Below are 19,556 nucleotides of genomic sequence, written 5' to 3'. Positions count from 1 at the left end.
CGGCTGGGTTCAATCCCCAGTACCAAACAAAAGCCAAAAAAAAAAAAGAAGAGAGAGATAGCCTTCCCCACACTACCTGCTTAATTCCAAAAGCCTTCACAAAGAATGTCTTGTCTTCTCAAGACTGTTTCCTGAAAATAACCCATGGGAGATTGTCCTGTCTCCCATACGAACTCACCGGGAAATCTTCCCCAAGATCCTAAGCCCAGAGAAAAAGAACTTGCTAGAAATCACTCAAAAACTTTTTCCAGTTTCTTTCCTGTCCCTAAAATCCCCCACCTACCTTGTCTTCACTGTTTTCCTTCTCCATTGTCTCCACCCACTACCCTCTCAGTGTCTCTAGCTTCCTAACCTGATTATACCCTGTGCTCTCAGGAGAGATGGTGCGACAGGCCCGTATCCTGGCCCAGGCCACCTCAGACCTGGTCAATGCCATCAAGGCTGATGCTGAAGGAGAGAGTGATCTGGAAAACTCTCGCAAGCTCCTGAGTGCTGCCAAGATCCTGGCTGATGCCACAGCCAAGATGGTGGAGGCTGCCAAGGTAAAAAGCCTTCTTGGTAGACCCCAGGAAGTAGAAAGGTCTAGATGTTCAGCTTCATCTGATGGGGAGACCCAGGAAAAATAGAAAATATAAAAGAACAAAGAATACTTAAGAAGCAAGTGTGTCCCCATTGCTGCAGGTGGCTGCAACCTAGACTCCCAGCCATTGTGACTACCAGGCATCCATACCCTTTCCTCCTGTCCAGTCCAAGGTCTGCTGTTCCTACTTTTCCCTACATTGCTGCCACCACCTGCCTGGGATTCCTCTCCTTCCTGATCTCTCCTGTGGAGGTGCATGGGCCTTCAGTCCCAGGCATCTTGGCACTAGTATCACAAAGACAAGGCATTGGGATACTAAGACATTAAGAGTACAGAGGACCAAAATTCCTCTGGTGTCCTTTTGGAAGCTCCAAAGATTCCCCGACCCGTTGAGCTCTAGAGCTTTTCGGTTTGCAGGGAGAGACAGTTCCCTGCTTAGGAATCATGAGGTCCCTACTCTAAACTGAGTCCTCACTTCTCCAAGGATCCTTGCTCACTGCACTCTCTGTAGTATTCTGGGTGCTTTAGGGAGTGGGGCAGGAAATGAGGAAAAGAAGGAACAATTCCACCTGAAAAAGGGATTTGCCATCCCAGAGGGAATGCATATGCCCCTGAGGCTTCCTGTTGACTTTCCCAAGGCAGTTCCTATCAATAGTGATTATCTTCCAGTGTGGACAAACAGAAGTGACCTCAGGAAAACAAATGTATTTCAAATCAAGTCTAGTGGGGTCATAACAGAGCATATTGAGGGTCCACAGGGATGCAGAGTGATGACTGTCCACTTTTCTCAGGGGGCAGCTGCCCACCCTGACAGTGAGGAGCAGCAGCAACGGCTGCGAGAGGCAGCTGAGGGGCTCCGCATGGCCACCAATGCAGCTGCACAGAATGCCATCAAAAAAAAGCTGGTACAACGCCTGGAGGTGAGGCTGAGAAGTCAACAAGAACAAGAGAGTGTGGGTGCTGTGAGAGGCTTGAACCAGAGGGATGTGCAGGAGAGTCAGTGTGTCCTTGTAGGCATAGCAGGGGCCGGGTGACCTGGGACTGGACTTGGAAATACCTGGGTTGTCCTGACTGCTCTGTCCTCACAGCACGCAGCCAAACAGGCTGCAGCCTCAGCCACACAGACCATTGCTGCAGCTCAACATGCAGCCTCCACCCCCAAGGCCTCTGCGGGTCCTCAGCCCCTGCTGGTGCAGAGCTGCAAGGTAAGTCTCCAAGAGGCACATGAGATGAGAAGAAGGGGACTTTCCCTAGTCTGTGGGGAGGTGGCACTAATGACATTTCTACCTACAGGCTGTGGCAGAACAGATTCCACTGCTGGTACAGGGCGTCCGAGGGAGCCAAGCACAACCTGACAGCCCCAGCGCTCAGCTAGCCCTCATTGCTGCCAGCCAGAGCTTCCTGCAGGCAAGGCACCCTCTCCTTCCTCTTAGACCAGGCCCTCCCCACCTTGCCAGCACCAGCCTCTCCCACAATTTAAATGTTTGCTAGTTGCGTCTTTCCCAATACTGAGCTCCAGTGCTCACCATGTCCTGACCATTATTAGTCCTTACAGCCAAGCCCAAAGGGAGGATGGCACACCCTATCTGCCTATCTGTTCCCTAACAGCCAGGTGGGAAGATGGTGGCAGCTGCGAAGGCCTCAGTGCCAACAATTCAGGACCAGGCTTCAGCCATGCAGCTAAGTCAGTGTGCTAAGAACCTGGGCACTGCACTGGCTGAACTCCGAACAGCTGCCCAGAAGGTATGAAAGCCACTTTTGGTTGTTGGGAAATGAGGGTAGAGTCCTGATATAACAGGTAATCTGTATAGTATAACCTTTAATAGGGACAGTGTGTAATCTGAGGTATCAGTGAGACATACCCATACCTCCTACACCCCAAACCCCTTCTTATCATTGCAGGCTCAGGAAGCATGTGGGCCTTTGGAGATGGATTCTGCACTGAGTGTGGTACAGAATCTAGAGAGAGATCTGCAGGAAGTGAAGGCAGCAGCTCGAGATGGCAAGCTTAAACCCTTACCTGGGGAGACGGTAAGGTTTTTTTGTTTTGTTTGTGTGTGTGTGTGTGGTGGGGATGGAACCCAGGCCTTTGTAGCCATGCTAAGCAAGCTCTCTACCACTGAGCTACCCCCATAGCCCTGGTAATGAGTATTCTTAACATCTTCTTACTCAAATCCCAAACGTCTTCCTTGCTAGCTGTGCTACAGAGCTGCCCGAAACTGTCATTTAAACTGTACCCAGGTACCTTCTCAAGTGCATTCTCCTCATTCCTCCTTCCCCTGAGCCTATTTCTCCCATCATGTGTAGATGGAGAAATGTGCCCAGGACCTTGGCAACAGCACCAAAGCAGTGAGCTCTGCCATTGCCCAGCTGCTGGGGGAGGTCGCACAGGGCAATGAGAATTATGCAGGTATGCAGGCAGAGGGCCAGGAACAGGGCATATGGTAGGGAGGTGGGGAAATGGGAGCTAGATGAGGGATGGGGCCAACAGAGGAAACCACTGGGATCAGAGCCCACCATTGAAGGCAGTTTTTCCCTTCCCTCCTCTCGTTTCCCCAGGTATTGCTGCTCGGGATGTGGCAGGTGGGCTGCGGTCACTGGCCCAGGCTGCTAGGGGTGTAGCTGCTCTGACATCAGATCCCACAGTGCAAGCCATTGTGCTTGACACAGCCAGTGATGTACTGGACAAGGCTAGCAGCCTCATCGAGGAAGCAAAAAAGGCAGCTGGCCACCCAGGGGATCCTGAGAGCCAGCAGCGTCTTGCCCAGGTCAGGTATTAGGAAGGGCCACTCGCTCTCTACCCCCCTGGGCCCCTTAATAAGGCCAACCCCATCAGAATTTCATGCACACTGACGGAGGGATATCTTAGACCTGCTCATGAGAGCTTTTTCCTGGATTCTATCCTTCTTTCTTCCAATCTTGGAAAAAGTATCTCAGTAGGCTAAAGCATGGGCCTAGCTAAATACCAAGTTTAAGGAAGTTTGATCACTATCACTTGATACTCTGACCCCAGCCTATTCAGCTAGAGCACCCCCTTTCCTTTTCCACTTTCGGAATCAGGAACACTTGTTATCTCCTGTGTCTCAGGAATAGGGAAGAAGAAAACTCCTAGATTTTTCCCACTTTGGCAACCTTATTTCCTTTCCACTTCAGGTAGCTAAAGCAGTGACCCAGGCACTAAACCGCTGTGTCAGCTGCCTGCCCGGCCAACGAGATGTGGATAATGCCCTGAGAACAGTTGGAGATGCCAGCAAGCGACTCCTGAGTGACTCGGTAAGGGGACCAAGGTGAAGGAGAACAGAAGAGTCAAGAATATTCCAAGCCTTCCCTTGTTACTAATAGACTTTTTTGATTCTGACTGCCCAGATCTCTCCCCCTTTTTTCCCCTCAGGTTTTGTGCCTATCCTGCCAACCCTCCTTTCCCACACCATTCCATTCTTCTCTAACCCTGCAGCTTCCTCCCAGCACTGGGACATTTCAAGAAGCTCAGAGCCGGTTGAATGAAGCTGCTGCTGGGCTGAATCAGGCAGCCACAGAACTGGTGCAGGCCTCCCGGGGAACCCCTCAGGACCTGGCTCGAGCTTCAGGTCGATTTGGACAGGACTTCAGTACCTTCCTAGAAGCTGGCGTGGAAATGGCAGGACAGGCCCCGGTATGAAAGCAGAGGGTCTAGTTACGTGGTCTCCTTTGGGGGCCAGATAGGAGAACTTGGGTGACCACAGAGTCTAGATGTGCTCCTGGCTCCCTCCTTACCGCACTCTCTAGCAGTGCCTGAATGTCTAGAAAAGATTTTTTTTTAGAGACAAATAAGATGGGACAGGAGAACATATGACCCTCCCCCCTTTAACAGAGCCAGGAGGACCGGGCCCAAGTTGTATCCAACTTGAAGGGCATCTCCATGTCTTCAAGTAAACTTCTTCTGGCTGCTAAGGCCCTATCCACAGACCCTGCTGCCCCCAACCTCAAGAGTCAGCTGGCTACAGCTGCCAGGTAAGTCAGCGCTGGGAAGCCCAACCCTAGGGCATGTGAGAGAAACTGGGGAGGAGGCATTTAATGTGAGGTCCCCAGCTTAGGAACAATAAGGCAAAAGGGAGAAATAGAGACTTCCCATGTGTACAAAGGACCCAGGAATGATCACCTATTCACCCATTCACCTATTCACTCAATTTTCTGTCCCCCAAGGGCAGTGACTGATAGCATCAACCAGCTCATCACCATGTGCACCCAGCAGGCACCAGGCCAGAAGGAGTGTGATAACGCCCTGAGGGAATTGGAGGTGAGCACTTGGCTAGGGTTAGAGGCTCAAGGAGGGTGTTCTGGGTTTGGGGGGCTGAGGGAGGTGTCTTGGATTTCCTATCTCCTTCCACTCACACAGACAGTCCGAGAACTCCTGGAGAATCCAGTCCAGCCCATCAATGATATGTCCTACTTTGGCTGCCTGGACAGTGTCATGGAGAACTCAAAGGTAAATGCAGCTAGGAGCCCAGGAGGAACGAGGCTAGGAAGATGGTACCAACTAGATGCTGCCCTAGTGCTCAGATGACACCATCTAACTCTCCTGATATTCTCTGTCCCTCAGGTGCTGGGTGAGGCCATGACTGGCATCTCCCAAAATGCCAAGAATGGAAACCTGCCAGAATTTGGGGAGGCCATTGCCACAGCTTCCAAGGCCCTCTGTGGCTTCACCGAAGCAGCTGCACAGGTTATTTCCCTGAAACAGTTTCTGGGAATAATTCCTACTTTCCTTGCCCCATCTCCCCTCACATGTACATAAATCAAGAAATTGGTGTCTACAAAGCCAACTCTTTAAAATCTGAGTTTCCCTCTGGGTTCATCTCTCAACACCACATATAAATAAATAAGATAAAGGTCTATCAACTAAAATATATTCTTAAAATACTAAAAAAGAAAGAAAGAAAAGAAAAAAGAAATCTGGGCTTCCCCCTCCTAAAGGGGAGATACTCGATAGCAATTGTTGAATAGCAACAATTCTGATTGCTGTAAACCTTGAGCTGTAGTTATAATCACACTGTCCATCTGTGAGGTTGCTTTGTTGTTTTGTTTTGCTTATTATTAGTGGGGGTGGGGGGGCTAAAGATTACAGCCAGGGCCTCGTGAATGCTAGCAAGTGCTATACCACTGAACCACACTCTCTGCCCAAGTGAAGTCTTTTTTTATTAAAATAGGATCAGAAACAACATCTCTCGTCACTTGAGTTACCACTTAACTATCATTTTCTACATTATCAAGTATAAAACTCCCTAGTAGCTTGGAGAGTGTTTTACTTTAATGCATTGACCCTTAAACTATCTGGAGAGTCCTTCTTAGACTTGTGTCTCCCTGCAAGCCCACCATCTACTCCCCCAAACTCCACCTCCCATTGTCCTATTATTTTGGATACCCAGCTCTGAGTATCTTAGCTTTTGAAAATCTTTTTGTTTTTGTTTCTTCATTTCTTTCTGATAAACATAAACAGGAAAAAGCAAAGCTTTCATGTACTGATGGAGGTATGAATCAAAAAAACATTTTTATATCCAGTATATCCCCATCCCTTCCTGTTTTTCAAATATCTGAAGCTTAGAGATGCCATCAGTGTTAATTAACTTAACAACCTTCATAGTTTTATCTTTAAAGAGACCTTGCCTATATGTGTGGGGTCGGGGGATGAGAGAGAAAAACTTTTTCACCATTACTCACAGTAAGCTATACTTTTCACTGTAGGACCCAACACACACATACATACACACACCTCTAAATAGATATTCATTAAAATCCTTTCTATGTGTTTTTTGTTGTTGGCTTTTTTTTTTTGGCATTGGGGATTAAACTCAGGGGCCCTCCACCACTGAGCCACATCCCCAGCCCTATTTTGTACTTTATTTAGAGACAGGGTCTCACTGAGTTGTAAGCACCTCACTTTTGCTGTGGCTGGCTTTGAACCTGTGGTCCTCCTGCCTCAGCCTCCAGAGCCACTGGGATTACAGGCATGCACCACAGTGCTTGGCTATTGTTAGCTTTTTTTTTTTTTAATTACTTTTTTAATCTTCTGAAATTTTTAAAAATTATTTAACAAAACAGGAGTTTGGTGTTTTTTTTTTTTTTTACAGTGTAACCACTGTTCATTATTATATTTCCACTTATGTAGAACTCAGAAAAATAAACCCTATTCTCTAAACTTACTCCTCTTTCTTTCTGTCCCTACTTTCACTATTCATTTCTGACCTACAATCTTTATTCCTCACCCCCACCCCCTTTTTCTCTTTAGGCAGCATATCTGGTTGGCGTCTCTGACCCTAACAGCCAAGCCGGACAGCAAGGACTGGTGGAACCCACACAGTTTGCCAGGGCAAACCAAGCAATTCAGATGGCCTGTCAGAGTTTGGGGGAGCCTGGCTGTACCCAGGCCCAGGTAACACAAGGGAGCGGGTACCATGGGCAAGTCTGGGAAAGAGCAGACTGGACTTCAAAGGGAGAGAGGGAGAGGAAGCATATGTGGGGAGGAGAGGGGAGGGACCCATCTCTAACCTTCCGCACAGAGCTTCTCCTTAGGTAATGTCTTCTGTCATATTTCTCATCATTCTTCTAGCTAAATTCACAACTTCCTTACAGATGATTGAGATTATTCTCCCAATTGCCCTATTTTGGTTTTTCTTCGTTAATGTATCTGTCTTTCATCTCCTCCCTACTGCCTCAATTCATCTTTAGGTATCTCTGTTTCCAATCTTGACTTATCTGGTGACTGTGTCTTTTCTATTTAGACATCCAAGAACATTGTTCTCCATCCTCCAACCTTAAAATGGCTTCTCCTTGGGTATGTGCACTTCTCTCCTGCCCTTGTCATGAGTTTTCCATATCTCTGTCTTCTCAGGTGCTCTCTGCAGCCACCATTGTGGCCAAACACACCTCTGCACTGTGTAACAGCTGCCGCCTGGCTTCTGCCCGAACAGCCAATCCTACCGCCAAACGCCAGTTTGTACAATCAGCCAAGGAGGTGGCCAATAGCACAGCCAATCTTGTCAAGACCATCAAGGTTTCCAGTGATTGAATTTCATCATCTTCCTGATCTGCCCTGGTTTCTCCCCCTCAGTCTCCCACTCATTCTCTGAGGCCTTCTGCCAGATCCTCTAACCAAACCTAAGCCCTTTCCTATTCCAGTGGCTACTGCCAGTCTCCTAATATTTTAAGCTCTGGAGGGAGGTATGAGCTTTACTTTCTATGTCTACAAGCTGAATCCTCAGGACCTTCCTGTCATTTCCAGGCATTAGATGGGGCCTTTACAGAAGAGAACCGTGCCCAGTGTAGGGCAGCAACAGCCCCTCTGCTGGAGGCTGTGGACAATCTGAGTGCCTTTGCATCAAACCCTGAGTTCTCCAGCATCCCTGCCCAGATCAGCCCTGAGGTGAGACAAAGTGAAGACAGAACTGACAGACTAACATGTCACCTCATCTTCTGGGGTACTGTGAGATTAACCTCTCTACTCCCCTCTCCCTAGGGCCGGGCTGCCATGGAGCCCATTGTGATCTCTGCCAAGACAATGTTGGAGAGTGCTGGGGGACTCATCCAGACAGCCCGGGCCCTTGCAGTCAATCCTCGGGACCCCCCACGCTGGTCAGTGCTGGCCGGCCACTCCCGAACTGTCTCAGACTCCATCAAGAAGCTTATTACAAGCATGAGGTACTGTGAGGTGCAGAACTGGTGCGGCTCGGGGACAAACATGGCAGAATGGAGGGGGTGGGCACTTAGATACAGTTAGATGGAGTAGGGTTGAATGACACCTTTTACTCCAAATTTGGGGAATTCATGGAGGAGATAGACTAGCCCTGTTTAAAGGAGATGTTCTTGGTATGGAACCTGTGATGCATCTGCAGGGACAAGGCCCCAGGGCAGCTGGAATGTGAGACGGCCATTGCAGCTCTGAACAGCTGTCTACGGGACTTAGACCAGGCTTCCCTTGCTGCAGTCAGCCAGCAGCTTGCTCCCCGTGAAGGAATCTCTCAAGAGGTAAGGGGAAAGTTTTACCTCTCTCAAGAGGTAAGGGGAAGACATCAGACTCTAGGAAGAGGGAATCAGAGAGTGGGCTTCACAAAGACATCAAAGAGCTGAAACATGTCCAGCAGGATTAGGAAGTTCTGTATGGGAAGAAGAGTGGGGCCAGGGCATAGCTCAGGGGTCGAGTGTGTGCTTATTGTGCATAATGCCCTGGGTTCAGCCTCCAGCACCACAAAAAAATGTTGGAAGCCAAGCATGGTGGTTCACACCTATAACCCCAGCAACTCAGGAGGCTGAGACAGGAGGATCACCAAGTCAAGGCCAGCCTCAGTGGCTTATCTAAGCCCTAAGCAATTTAGCAAGATCCTATCTCAAAATAAAAATTTTTAAAAAGGGTTGGGGTTGTAGTTCTGTGGTTAAGTACCCTTGGGTTCAGTCCCTGGTACAAAAAAAAAGTTGGATGAGTAGGGTTCTGTGCACCACAGGATCCTACTACAGGTCACAATCAGAGCTGATATACACTTGCTTCCCCAGGCCTTGCACACCCAGATGCTCACTGCAGTGCAGGAGATATCCCATCTCATCGAGCCACTGGCCAGTGCGGCCAGAGCTGAAGCCTCCCAGCTGGGACACAAGGTACCTAGGAAGATCTGTGAGGAGTCCTGGTGGGGAAGGTGAGAGAGAGTACTTGACCCCATTCTAACCCCTTGCCTCAGGTGTCTCAGATGGCCCAATACTTTGAGCCACTCACCCTGGCTGCAGTGGGTGCTGCCTCCAAGACTCTGAGCCACCCGCAGCAGATGGCGCTTCTGGACCAGACTAAAACCTTGGCAGAGTCTGCCCTGCAGTTGCTGTACACTGCCAAGGAGGCTGGTGGTAACCCCAAGGTAGTGAGGGGGAGGGAGAGTGGGAGGGGCAGGAATAACAGGGTTCCCTTCCACTAACTCACTGTGCCCCACAGCAAGCAGCTCACACCCAGGAAGCCCTGGAGGAAGCTGTGCAGATGATGACAGAGGCTGTAGAGGACCTAACAACCACCTTGAATGAGGCAGCCAGCGCTGCAGGGGTTGTTGGCGGCATGGTGGACTCCATCACTCAGGCCATCAACCAGGTTAGACTTCCGGGTCCCTGTGGGTATGGAGGTTATCCTGGCCTGGGACCTTAAGCAGTGCCAGAGACCCTGATGGTCTTCCCCCTTGCCCCATTCCCCCCACTCAGCTAGATGAAGGACCAATGGGTGAACCAGAAGGTTCCTTCGTGGATTACCAAACAACTATGGTGCGGACAGCCAAGGCCATTGCAGTCTCTGTTCAGGAGATGGTGAGTTTAGGAGATTGTAAGTGGACTGCCCTTGGAGAGTTAAGTTTGGATAGAACATGACTTTTTCTGTTATCTTTAGGTAACCAAGTCAAACACCAGTCCTGAGGAGCTAGGCCCTCTCGCCAACCAGCTGACCAGTGACTATGGCCGCCTGGCCTTGCAGGCCAAGCCTGCAGCTGTGGCTGCTGAAAATGAAGAGGTAAACATGGAGGCAGCTCTGACCTTCCCTGACCCCCTCACAGGAAATCTCTGGGGCATGCCCTTTGTTCCCATCTGTCAACCTCTAGGGTTGTCCCACTGACTTTATCTAATCTGGCAGAAAAGGGAACATGCCCTCAGGGCCCCTCTACTAAAGAGTGATCAGGACTCTACATAGGGACAGAGGAGATCAAAGCCTTCAGTCACAAGGATAAGGGAGATAGCTCAAGTTCTAAGGACTTCTCAGCCCTGCCTCTCTTGCCTCTGCCAACCCTCTGCTTCTCTTCTACAAGTCTATACTGGCACTATCCCTTCTTAGTTCTTCCTGTTGTAAACTCATGGCGCTTATCCTTCCCTAAGCTCCTGGCTTTCCAAGAAAGCAAGTAATTGGATTTTAGCCGGACACACCTAATCCCCAGCCCCAAACCTACCGCAGTCCCATACAGGCCAAATTGTAATCCACAGCCCTCTGGTCCAACCCCTCAAGTACAAAGTGCTTCTCTCCTCCTCCTCACTGTGCTTAACACAACCTCACCAGTTTTGCTATTGTTTTCCATGTGTATGAGGTGACCTCCACTTAAAGGACATGAAACCAGAAGAGTGTGCTGGCAGCTTTTCTCCACAATTCCATTTGTCAGTGATCCTAATATCCTTGGTTACTCTTCTAAATACTGTGAAGGTGCCCTGAGTGCCCCTTGTAAAATCTATCTTTCCCCCTGCTCACAGATAGGTGCCCACATCAAGCACCGAGTACAGGAGCTGGGCCATGGCTGTGCTGCTCTGGTCACCAAGGCAGGTGCCCTGCAGTGCAGCCCCAGTGATGCCTACACCAAGAAAGAACTCATCGAGTGTGCCCGGAGAGTGTCTGAGAAGGTGACCATGGGCTGCAGGGCTGGCTACCCAACCTGAGGTCTTTTCCACATTCCTCTGGCCTTCCCAGCCCTTTCCTTTTGTTTCTTCTTCCAAACGTGGATGACCTTTCCCTTATACATGGCACCATGTAACTTTCCCTATCCTAGGTCTCCCACGTCCTGGCTGCACTCCAGGCTGGGAATCGTGGCACCCAGGCCTGCATCACAGCAGCCAGTGCTGTGTCTGGTATTATCGCCGACCTCGACACCACCATCATGTTTGCTACTGCTGGCACGCTCAACCGTGAGGGTGCTGAAACTTTTGCTGACCATCGGTGAGGAGGGAACTGGCCTGAGGGAAGCACCCAGGTTGGGACATAGGGCCAGAAAAAGGCAGGATATCATTAGCTTGTTTGGGGAAAAACCTAATCTGGGAACTCTGGGTCAGCTCAAGTGGGCAGTCAGATCTGAGAAAGAGCTGACTAGGCTGGACCCTTCCTCAGGGAGGGCATTCTGAAGACTGCAAAGGTGCTGGTGGAGGATACCAAGGTCCTGGTGCAGAATGCGGCCGGGAGCCAGGAAAAGTTGGCACAGGCTGCCCAGTCTTCTGTTGCCACCATCACCCGCCTTGCTGATGTGGTCAAGCTTGGTGCAGCCAGCTTGGGAGCCGAGGACCCTGAGACCCAGGTATCTATACACCTGATATCCCTAATTTTGGCTAGAACTACTTCCTGCTCCTCTTCCTTCTCCCATAGACCAGAGCCACCTCTCTTTTACACAGGTGGTGCTGATCAATGCAGTGAAGGATGTAGCCAAGGCCCTGGGAGACCTCATCAGTGCAACAAAGGCTGCAGCTGGCAAAGTTGGGGATGACCCTGCAGTGTGGCAGCTGAAGAATTCTGCCAAGGTTGAAGGGAATGAGGAGCACTATCAGGATGGGGGTGATTAATGCACTTCTTCCTGTTATTTTAAAGTGATCCCCTCCCCCCACTCTTTGATGCTCTTAGGTGATGGTGACCAATGTGACATCACTGCTCAAGACAGTGAAAGCTGTGGAAGATGAAGCCACCAAAGGCACCCGGGCCCTGGAGGCAACCACAGAACACATACGGCAGGAACTGGCGGTGAGCACAAGAAGTCTGGGCATCACAAACTAGGGTCAGAGAGAGGCAACGTGATAGATTGTAAACACATACCTCACATTCACAAATACAGTTAAACACATTCTTATTGCCAAACTTCTTGTGTGTCTTTCCCTTCTTTCCTTATTGATTCCTTAGCATTTGATAGCTATTTGCTTTCATCACCATCTTCCCATTTTCTCCATTCTCCACAGGCCTCTTAGTTGCTACATTCAGTGATCTCTTTTTGATCTTTATTCTCTTCAAACATTTCCATAGCATTTGACTCTGTTAATAAACATCTCTTTGAAATTCTCTCTGCTTTTGGCTTTCTTGATACTGGCTTTTCTCTTGCTGCTTAAATGTCATTTTAGTAGCCATCATTGGATCACCTTCAACCTAGTAAATGCAAAGGCCTTTCCAGAATTGTAAAAATAGCCTTTTTTCTCTATTCCAATCTTGGGTGAGTTTAATCACTTTCATTTTCATTCTTTAAGCTGACTTCCTGTTCTTTGTTCATCTCAACTACCTGTTTGATATCACCACCTAGATGCAGTGCCTCCATGCAGTTCTTTTTTTTTTTAATATTTTTTTTTTTAGTTTTCGGCGGACACAATATCTTTATTTTATTTTTTTATGTGGTGCTGAGAATCAAACCCAGGCCACACGCATGCCAGGAGAGCACGCTACCGCTTGAGCCACATCCCCAGCCCACCTCCATGCAGTTCTGCTTCAAGGCCACCTCTATAAATAGTGGTCATAACCTGAAATCATGAAGAGTTCTCAAACATCCTTGATTTCCAACTTATTCACCACATCCAGGCCATTGCAAAACCCTTCCACTCCCCTTCTCTAGTCCCTTTTCCTTTCTAGCTTTCTCTACCACCATCCCCCTGCAGTACTGGGGATAGAGTTCAGGGGTACTTTATCACTGAGCTAAATCCCTAGCTATATAAACAAATACATATATATTAGTTGTAGTTGGACACAATACCTTTATTTTATTTATTTTTATGGTGCTGAGGATCAAACCCAGGGCCTCGCACATGCTAGGTGAGCACTGAGCCACAACCTTGGCCCAATCCCTAGCCCTTTTAATTTTTATTTTGAAACAAGGTCTTGATATTATCAAGTTGCTGAGGCTGGCCTTGAACTTGATCCTCCTGCCAGTGCCTCTCTAGTCACTGGGATTGTAGGTATGCACCAGCACTGCTTTCATGCCCTTTTCCTTTCATTCTTCCCCTCTAGCCCCATTGTCTGCCCTCTTGTTCAGACTTTCATTTTCTCTCCTTCACTTTGCCTGTTGTACCAGTCTTCTCCTTGCTTTCAGCCTCTACCACTTTCCTCTCTCCTCATCTGCTCTGTTTTCACCAGATATCCAAATTGAAACTCTCAACTTTCTGCCTTCCAAACCTAGTCCTTTCCTAGTCTTCTCCATCCCAGTAAATGGAAATTTTGAATAACCATTTTCTAAAACTAGAAACCCAGCTTTAACATCTAAAAATCTTTCATTCTCCTTATCTAAGTTCATTAGCAATTCTTGTTAGTTCTCCCTCCAGATAGATCTCACTTTGTCTCTTCCCCATCTCTTCCACCACCACTGCCTTGTCCAGATCATCAACAGTCCTTAGCCGAATTCATGCAATAGTATCTATCTGATCTCCACATTTCAGCACCCCTCCAACCTATTCTTTCTATAGTAGCCCAAATTATCTTTTAAATTTTTAAATTAGGGCTGGTGATAGAGCTTAATGGTAGAGTGCTTGCCTAGCATGCTTGAGATCCTGGGTTCAATCCTGAGCATAAATAAGATTGTTACTTCACTGCTTAAAACCCACTACTGTTGGGCCTCTGCCAACATCCCACTCTTCTGCTTTCTGTGCCCCTATTCCCCTGGACTCTTATCAGTTCTAAGAGCATGCCAGGCTCTTGCCAGCTGTAGGCTTTTCTACTTGCTTTGCTCTGACTTTTTTTTTTCTTTGTTTCTTTGTTTTTTCAGTGCTAGGAGTTGTACCCAGAGCCTTGTAGATGCTAAGCACGTGCTTTTCCACTGAGCTACATCCCCAGCCAGAAGCCTCTATTTTCATTTCAAACAAACTCTCCCCCAGTCACTTCAGTAGAAACATCAATCAGCTGCCTTCAATTCCATTAGCTATGTACAAATGTCCACAAGGACTTGACCTCCAATAAATACTCAAGGAATGTTTGCTGAACAAACACAGATGATTGAGCAAATCACATGAGCATAGAGTATGACATTGTCTTACAGTCTGAGTCACTGTAAAATCTTTCTTCTTATTCTGCTCCAACAGGTTTTCTGTTCCCCAGAGCCACCTGCCAAGACCTCTACCCCAGAAGATTTCATCAGAATGACCAAGGGTATTACCATGGCAACAGCCAAAGCTGTTGCTGCTGGCAATTCTTGTCGCCAGGAAGATGTCATTGCCACAGCCAATCTGAGCCGTCGTGCTATTGCAGATATGCTTCGGGCTTGCAAGGTAGAAATGCTAATAGTGAGGTAGCCTTGGGGAAGAATGTGAGGGCCATGAAACTGCAGGGACTTGGGAGGCCTGGAAGTCTATGGAATCCTAAAGCTAATATATTACTCTGGGGACAGGAAGCAGCTTATCACCCAGAAGTAGCCCCTGATGTACGGCTTCGGGCCCTGCACTATGGCCGAGAATGTGCCAATGGCTACCTGGAATTGCTGGACCACGTGCTGCTGGTAAGGAGGGCATTGTTTGCTCATCATCCCAGCCTCCCTGAATACATAGTCTTTTTCCCACAAGGCTCAAACCCAACTCTTATTTTTTCTTTAAATTCCCTCCATACCTTGCCATCTATTTCCAAATCCATTCTTGTTTCCAAAACTCTCTTTCTCTGGGGCCCTATCATTATTATTGTCTTTGTTTCTCCCTCTTACTTCCTCTTCTTCCTCTTTTCTTTTCTCTTCCCACCTTCATCATCTGTCTTTTTATTTCATCATTCTCCTTGCTGCTCCTTGTCAGCCGGTGAGTGACAAAGCCCTGTTCCTCACCATGTGTGCAGCATGATGCACGGAGTATACTTGGATAGGCAGCATGATGTTTGAGGGCTGTGCTGTGGAGTGCTTAGGGATGGGGTGGTGGCATGGTCTTCCCTGCTTCATAGATCAGAGTGGAATCTAAGATGTTATACTTTTTGTTTCCTGCCCCCTCAGACCTTGCAGAAGCCAAACCCAGAACTGAAGCAGCAATTGACAGGACACTCAAAACGGGTGGCTGGTTCAGTCACTGAGCTCATACAGGCTGCTGAGGCCATGAAGGGTGAGAAGTGACCAGGGACTGGGAGGGAAGGGAAAGCCTTACAATGGTATGATCTCTGCTTCCTGGTTAGATATCTCTGAGCTAACATAGTCCCCACAGGTGCCAGGACCTAGTGGCACTAACCAAGTTTTCCAGTGCTTCTGACCCCCCTGCTCTACCTTAGCTTCCTCCTTTCCCCTTCATCCCATTAGGAACAGAATGGGTGGACCCTGAGGACCCCACAGTCATTGCTGAAAATGAGCTCCTGGGAGCGGCAGCTGCCATTGAGGCTGCAGCCAAAAAGCTAGAGCAGCTGAAACCCCGGGCCAAACCCAAGGTCAGTGCACCCCGCACCTCTCCAATGGCAGAAGGTCCCCACCTTTGGTCTCCTGAATTTTTATCTCTCCCTGCAACCTGTATGTCTTTGTTGCAGGAGGCAGATGAGTCCTTGAACTTTGAGGAACAGATATTAGAAGCTGCCAAGTCCATCGCAGCAGCTACCAGTGCACTGGTAAAGGCCGCATCAGCTGCCCAGAGAGAACTGGTCGCCCAAGGAAAGGTAAATACGTAAAATATTAATACCCAGAATCCAGGTGCAGTGGTGCACACCTAGAATCCAGGCTGTTTGGGAGACTGAGGTGGGAGGATTGTAATTTCAAGGACTGAGCAACTTAGGGAGACCCTGTCTAAAAATAAAAAATAAAAAGTCCAGCAGATCTGGAGGGTGAAGCAGGAGGATAGCAAAATCAAAGCCAGCCTCAGCAACAGCAAGGTGCTAAACTTCTTGGTGAGACCCTATCTCTAAATAAAATTCAAAATGGGCCTGGGGAATATGGCTCAGTGGTTGAGTACCCCTGAGTTCAATCCCTGGTACCAAAAAAAAAATCCCCCCAAAAAACAAAATAGGGCTGGAAGGGACTGGGGCTGTAGCTCAGTGATAGAGTGCTTATCTAGCACATGTGGGGGCACTGGGTTCAATCCTCAGCACCACCACATAAAAATAAATAATAAAGGTATTGTGTCCCTCTATAGCTAAATAAAAATAGGGCTGGGGATGTGGCTCAGTTGAGTCCCCCTGCATTTGATTCCTAGTATCCAATAAATAAATAAATAGCTGGCTCAGTAGTAGAAGGCCCCTTGGTTAAATCCTTGGTACCCTTGGTACCACAAATAATAATAATGAGAGCAGGGAGACAGCTTTGTTATTCACACCATATTCTTACCTGAGAGGCTTGACATAAGGAGAGCACAGGTCTAACGGGCTCTCCTTCTTCCTCCACAGGTGGGCGCCATTCCAGCCAATGCACTGGACGATGGGCAGTGGTCCCAGGGTCTTATTTCTGCTGTGAGTATACTACACATTCTGGGTCTCAAGTTGGGGAGGCATAAAAGGCTGGAGGAGGGATGGACCAGGGCAAGAGGCATATTTTCATCTAACTCTCCCTGCCGTAGGCCCGGATGGTGGCAGCAGCCACCAACAATCTGTGCGAGGCAGCCAATGCAGCTGTCCAAGGCCATGCCAGCCAGGAGAAGCTCATCTCCTCTGCCAAACAGGTAGCAGCCTCCACAGCCCAACTCCTCGTGGCCTGCAAGGTCAAGGCTGACCAGGACTCTGAGGCAATGAAGCGGCTTCAGGTGAGAAATTCTGACCATCCCATTGTCCCTTGAGTTATACTTCATTCAACTGTCACTCCTGGGATGCTGAGACATAACCCAGGGCCTTGTGCATGCAAGGCAAGCACTCTACCAACTGAGCTATATCCCCAGCTCTTAACTGATTTTAATAACATGACATAAAGCCCCTAAGCTTAATATACCAGTTATGCAAAATACATTTTCAAGTATATAAAATAAATAAGCACGACATGTGAAAATAGGCAAGTTTCCATTAAATAAATGAAAAGTTTAAAAAGAGAAAGTTTTCCTTTTTTTCATTTTAAAAAATATTCAAGTTTAATTAAACAAATAAAAAAGTATTATAAAATGTTAACTTTCATCAGCTTCAAGATTTATGTTGCTGCCAAATTTTGCATATAACTGAATTTTCAAATCTGCTAACACCCACTGAATTGATTCCACTCTGGATTCTAAGCGTCAAGTTCTTCTTGCAAATTTTTCTTTGCTTCCTCTAACATTTCCTGTGTTTCCTCTTGATGATGGCTAATGAAAACATCCCCAATTTGATAAGGTAACATTAAGCAGTCATCATCTGCATACATCTTGGCCCTGTGTCCCTCAGATGTCATCACAGGCATCTTCTAAATTTTGGAGTTGTTTCTTTTTTACTTCTATTTCTTCCTTTAGCTTTGTGATTCTATTTGTATTCTGGGCAAATTTGTTTATCTTTTGCTGATCTTCAAAAGTAACATTGATATATCTTCTGCAGCTGCCTTCTTCATGGTGGCTGCCATCTTGGGGCTGCTGAGATGTACATTTCTATGAGGAAATTAGGGACTCTCAGCTGGGCTCCTAACTGAGTTCTAACTCATGCTGCTTTCTCCATGCTCAGGCTGCAGGCAATGCAGTGAAGCGAGCCTCAGATAATCTGGTGAAGGCAGCCCAAAAAGCTGCAGCCTTTGAAGACCAGGAGAATGAGACGGTGGTGGTGAAGGAGAAGATGGTTGGGGGCATTGCCCAGGTGAGCCACTCTCAGGCAGGAGGGTAGTTCTGTTGCTCACACTGCCCCACCCATGCTCTGCCCCTAATGAAAATACTGACCAAACCGATCTTGGCCTTGTGTCCCTCAGATCATTGCAGCGCAAGAAGAGATGCTCCGGAAGGAAAGAGAGCTGGAGGAGGCTCGGAAGAAGCTGGCCCAGATCCGGCAGCAGCAGTACAAGTTCCTACCTTCAGAGCTTCGAGATGAGCACTAGGGATGCCACTTCTATTTATGCAGACCCAGCCCAGAGACTGTGCCTGCCACTACCAAAGCCTTCTGGGCTGTCAGGGCCCAACCTGCCCAACCCCAGCACTCCCCAAAGTGCCTGCCAAACCCCGGGCCTGGCCCTGCCCAGTCCCACTGCACATCCCCTGCCCCTACCCTGATTCCAAGTGCCTTTATGCCCTGGGGCCCCTAAGTGCCTACCCCTTCCCAGAGTATTAACGCTCCAAGAGTATTATTAACGCTGCTGTACCTCAGTCTGAACCTGCCAGGGCTCCAGCCCGTTCCACCCTGCCAGCAGCTTCCAGCCAGTCCCCACGGCCTCAGGCCTCATCAGCTCGGCTCATCTTTTTTGATACTATCTATCCCCAACCCCAGCCACCTATGGGGCTGCAGGGTTGTTAGCCCCCAACAGGTCATGCTCCAATAAAGATATTCTACCTACAAATCCTACTTGGCTTCTTGAAGAGATACAACATTTATTCCTGAACAGCAGGGAAGAGCAAGGGACAGTTCTGTCACCCAGCTTGATCTGGATCAAAGTAGGAATTGGGAGAGACAGGAGCATCTGCCCCCTCAGACCTCTTCCTCCCTTTTGCACTCAAATCCCTAAAGTCATCCTAGTTAGGAAGCTGTGCCTGAGAAGTCACATTCCTGTTGTCTCCATTTCAGCCTGAGCTTCACTGTGTTGTCTTCTGTCACTGGGATAACAGCTGCCATTGCTCTTTGTGGCTACCAGGATACTTTGTTCTTCGTAACTATTTAAAGAGTATATGACAGGTCTAATCCTTCACCAAATTTGAATTTTCAAAACATCTTTGCTAAAAATAAGCAGCCTATAAAATAAGTGTCTTAGCCTAAAAGAACTGTGGTTTCAGAATTGGTTAAAACCTGAGGCTGTCTGGGGTGCTACTACTATTAAGTGGGATGGGGAGACTCCAGTATAGAATCATGCTAAAAAGAAAGAGGGTGGAACTTGGCCCAGGTGTGAGACTTTTCTAGTTGGAGGGGAACAGCACCCCTAGTGGCCAGCTAATTGTGGTCGCCCTGCTCCAGCTGCTTGCCTCATCTGAAGGTTCCATGAGGAGACATGTCAAGGAGGTAAGTGATGTGTGCTTCCATGATTCCACTTCCTTGTACATTCACACCCCTGGGCCCACACTGCATGGGCCCTCTGGCAATCCTCTTGGTTAGCCACTATTTTCATGCATGATTTTTAGCCAATCCCACTGCCAGGCATATTATTTCCACAATACTTCTCCCTTGAAATAGAACACAAACATAGCCTAATACCATCTACTCCCCTGCATTATAGTAAGTTTAAAGTGGATG

The 19,556-nt window shown here is 48.2% G+C and overlaps 1 protein-coding gene and 1 pseudogene across 2 annotated transcripts in view; one reads left to right on the top strand and one right to left on the bottom strand.

Moving 5' to 3' along the window:
* Window positions 1-18,687, top strand: part of Tln1 (talin 1) — a 33,638-nt gene extending 14,951 nt beyond the window's left edge. For both annotated transcript variants that reach the window (XM_026379553.2, XM_026379548.2), the window contains exons 20-57: window positions 376-542; window positions 1,372-1,500; window positions 1,669-1,785; window positions 1,874-1,987; window positions 2,189-2,323; window positions 2,483-2,611; window positions 2,888-2,990; window positions 3,140-3,348; window positions 3,734-3,853; window positions 4,035-4,232; window positions 4,431-4,570; window positions 4,763-4,856; window positions 4,956-5,045; window positions 5,160-5,282; window positions 6,846-6,989; window positions 7,449-7,610; window positions 7,839-7,979; window positions 8,073-8,254; window positions 8,449-8,581; window positions 9,104-9,205; window positions 9,286-9,456; window positions 9,531-9,680; window positions 9,788-9,889; window positions 9,969-10,088; window positions 10,814-10,960; window positions 11,107-11,273; window positions 11,442-11,625; window positions 11,720-11,845; window positions 11,946-12,062; window positions 14,372-14,557; window positions 14,677-14,784; window positions 15,259-15,364; window positions 15,556-15,680; window positions 15,777-15,902; window positions 16,626-16,688; window positions 16,796-16,978; window positions 17,853-17,981; window positions 18,091-18,687. In XM_026379553.2, the coding sequence (XP_026235338.2) occupies window positions 376-542; window positions 1,372-1,500; window positions 1,669-1,785; window positions 1,874-1,987; window positions 2,189-2,323; window positions 2,483-2,611; window positions 2,888-2,990; window positions 3,140-3,348; window positions 3,734-3,853; window positions 4,035-4,232; window positions 4,431-4,570; window positions 4,763-4,856; window positions 4,956-5,045; window positions 5,160-5,282; window positions 6,846-6,989; window positions 7,449-7,610; window positions 7,839-7,979; window positions 8,073-8,254; window positions 8,449-8,581; window positions 9,104-9,205; window positions 9,286-9,456; window positions 9,531-9,680; window positions 9,788-9,889; window positions 9,969-10,088; window positions 10,814-10,960; window positions 11,107-11,273; window positions 11,442-11,625; window positions 11,720-11,845; window positions 11,946-12,062; window positions 14,372-14,557; window positions 14,677-14,784; window positions 15,259-15,364; window positions 15,556-15,680; window positions 15,777-15,902; window positions 16,626-16,688; window positions 16,796-16,978; window positions 17,853-17,981; window positions 18,091-18,216 (5,168 nt within the window). In that variant the 3' untranslated portion in view covers window positions 18,217-18,687. The remainder of the gene's footprint in view (window positions 1-375; window positions 543-1,371; window positions 1,501-1,668; window positions 1,786-1,873; window positions 1,988-2,188; window positions 2,324-2,482; window positions 2,612-2,887; window positions 2,991-3,139; window positions 3,349-3,733; window positions 3,854-4,034; window positions 4,233-4,430; window positions 4,571-4,762; window positions 4,857-4,955; window positions 5,046-5,159; window positions 5,283-6,845; window positions 6,990-7,448; window positions 7,611-7,838; window positions 7,980-8,072; window positions 8,255-8,448; window positions 8,582-9,103; window positions 9,206-9,285; window positions 9,457-9,530; window positions 9,681-9,787; window positions 9,890-9,968; window positions 10,089-10,813; window positions 10,961-11,106; window positions 11,274-11,441; window positions 11,626-11,719; window positions 11,846-11,945; window positions 12,063-14,371; window positions 14,558-14,676; window positions 14,785-15,258; window positions 15,365-15,555; window positions 15,681-15,776; window positions 15,903-16,625; window positions 16,689-16,795; window positions 16,979-17,852; window positions 17,982-18,090) is intronic.
* LOC113175339 (prefoldin subunit 4 pseudogene) lies at window positions 17,330-17,827 on the bottom strand (annotated as a pseudogene).
* Window positions 18,688-19,556: the final 869 nt, after the last annotated feature.

Source organism: Urocitellus parryii, chromosome 4 (genome assembly GCF_045843805.1).
Source record: "Urocitellus parryii isolate mUroPar1 chromosome 4, mUroPar1.hap1, whole genome shotgun sequence".
Taxonomy (NCBI): Eukaryota; Metazoa; Chordata; class Mammalia; order Rodentia; family Sciuridae; genus Urocitellus; species Urocitellus parryii.
This window is presented reverse-complemented; position numbering and strand designations above follow the sequence as displayed.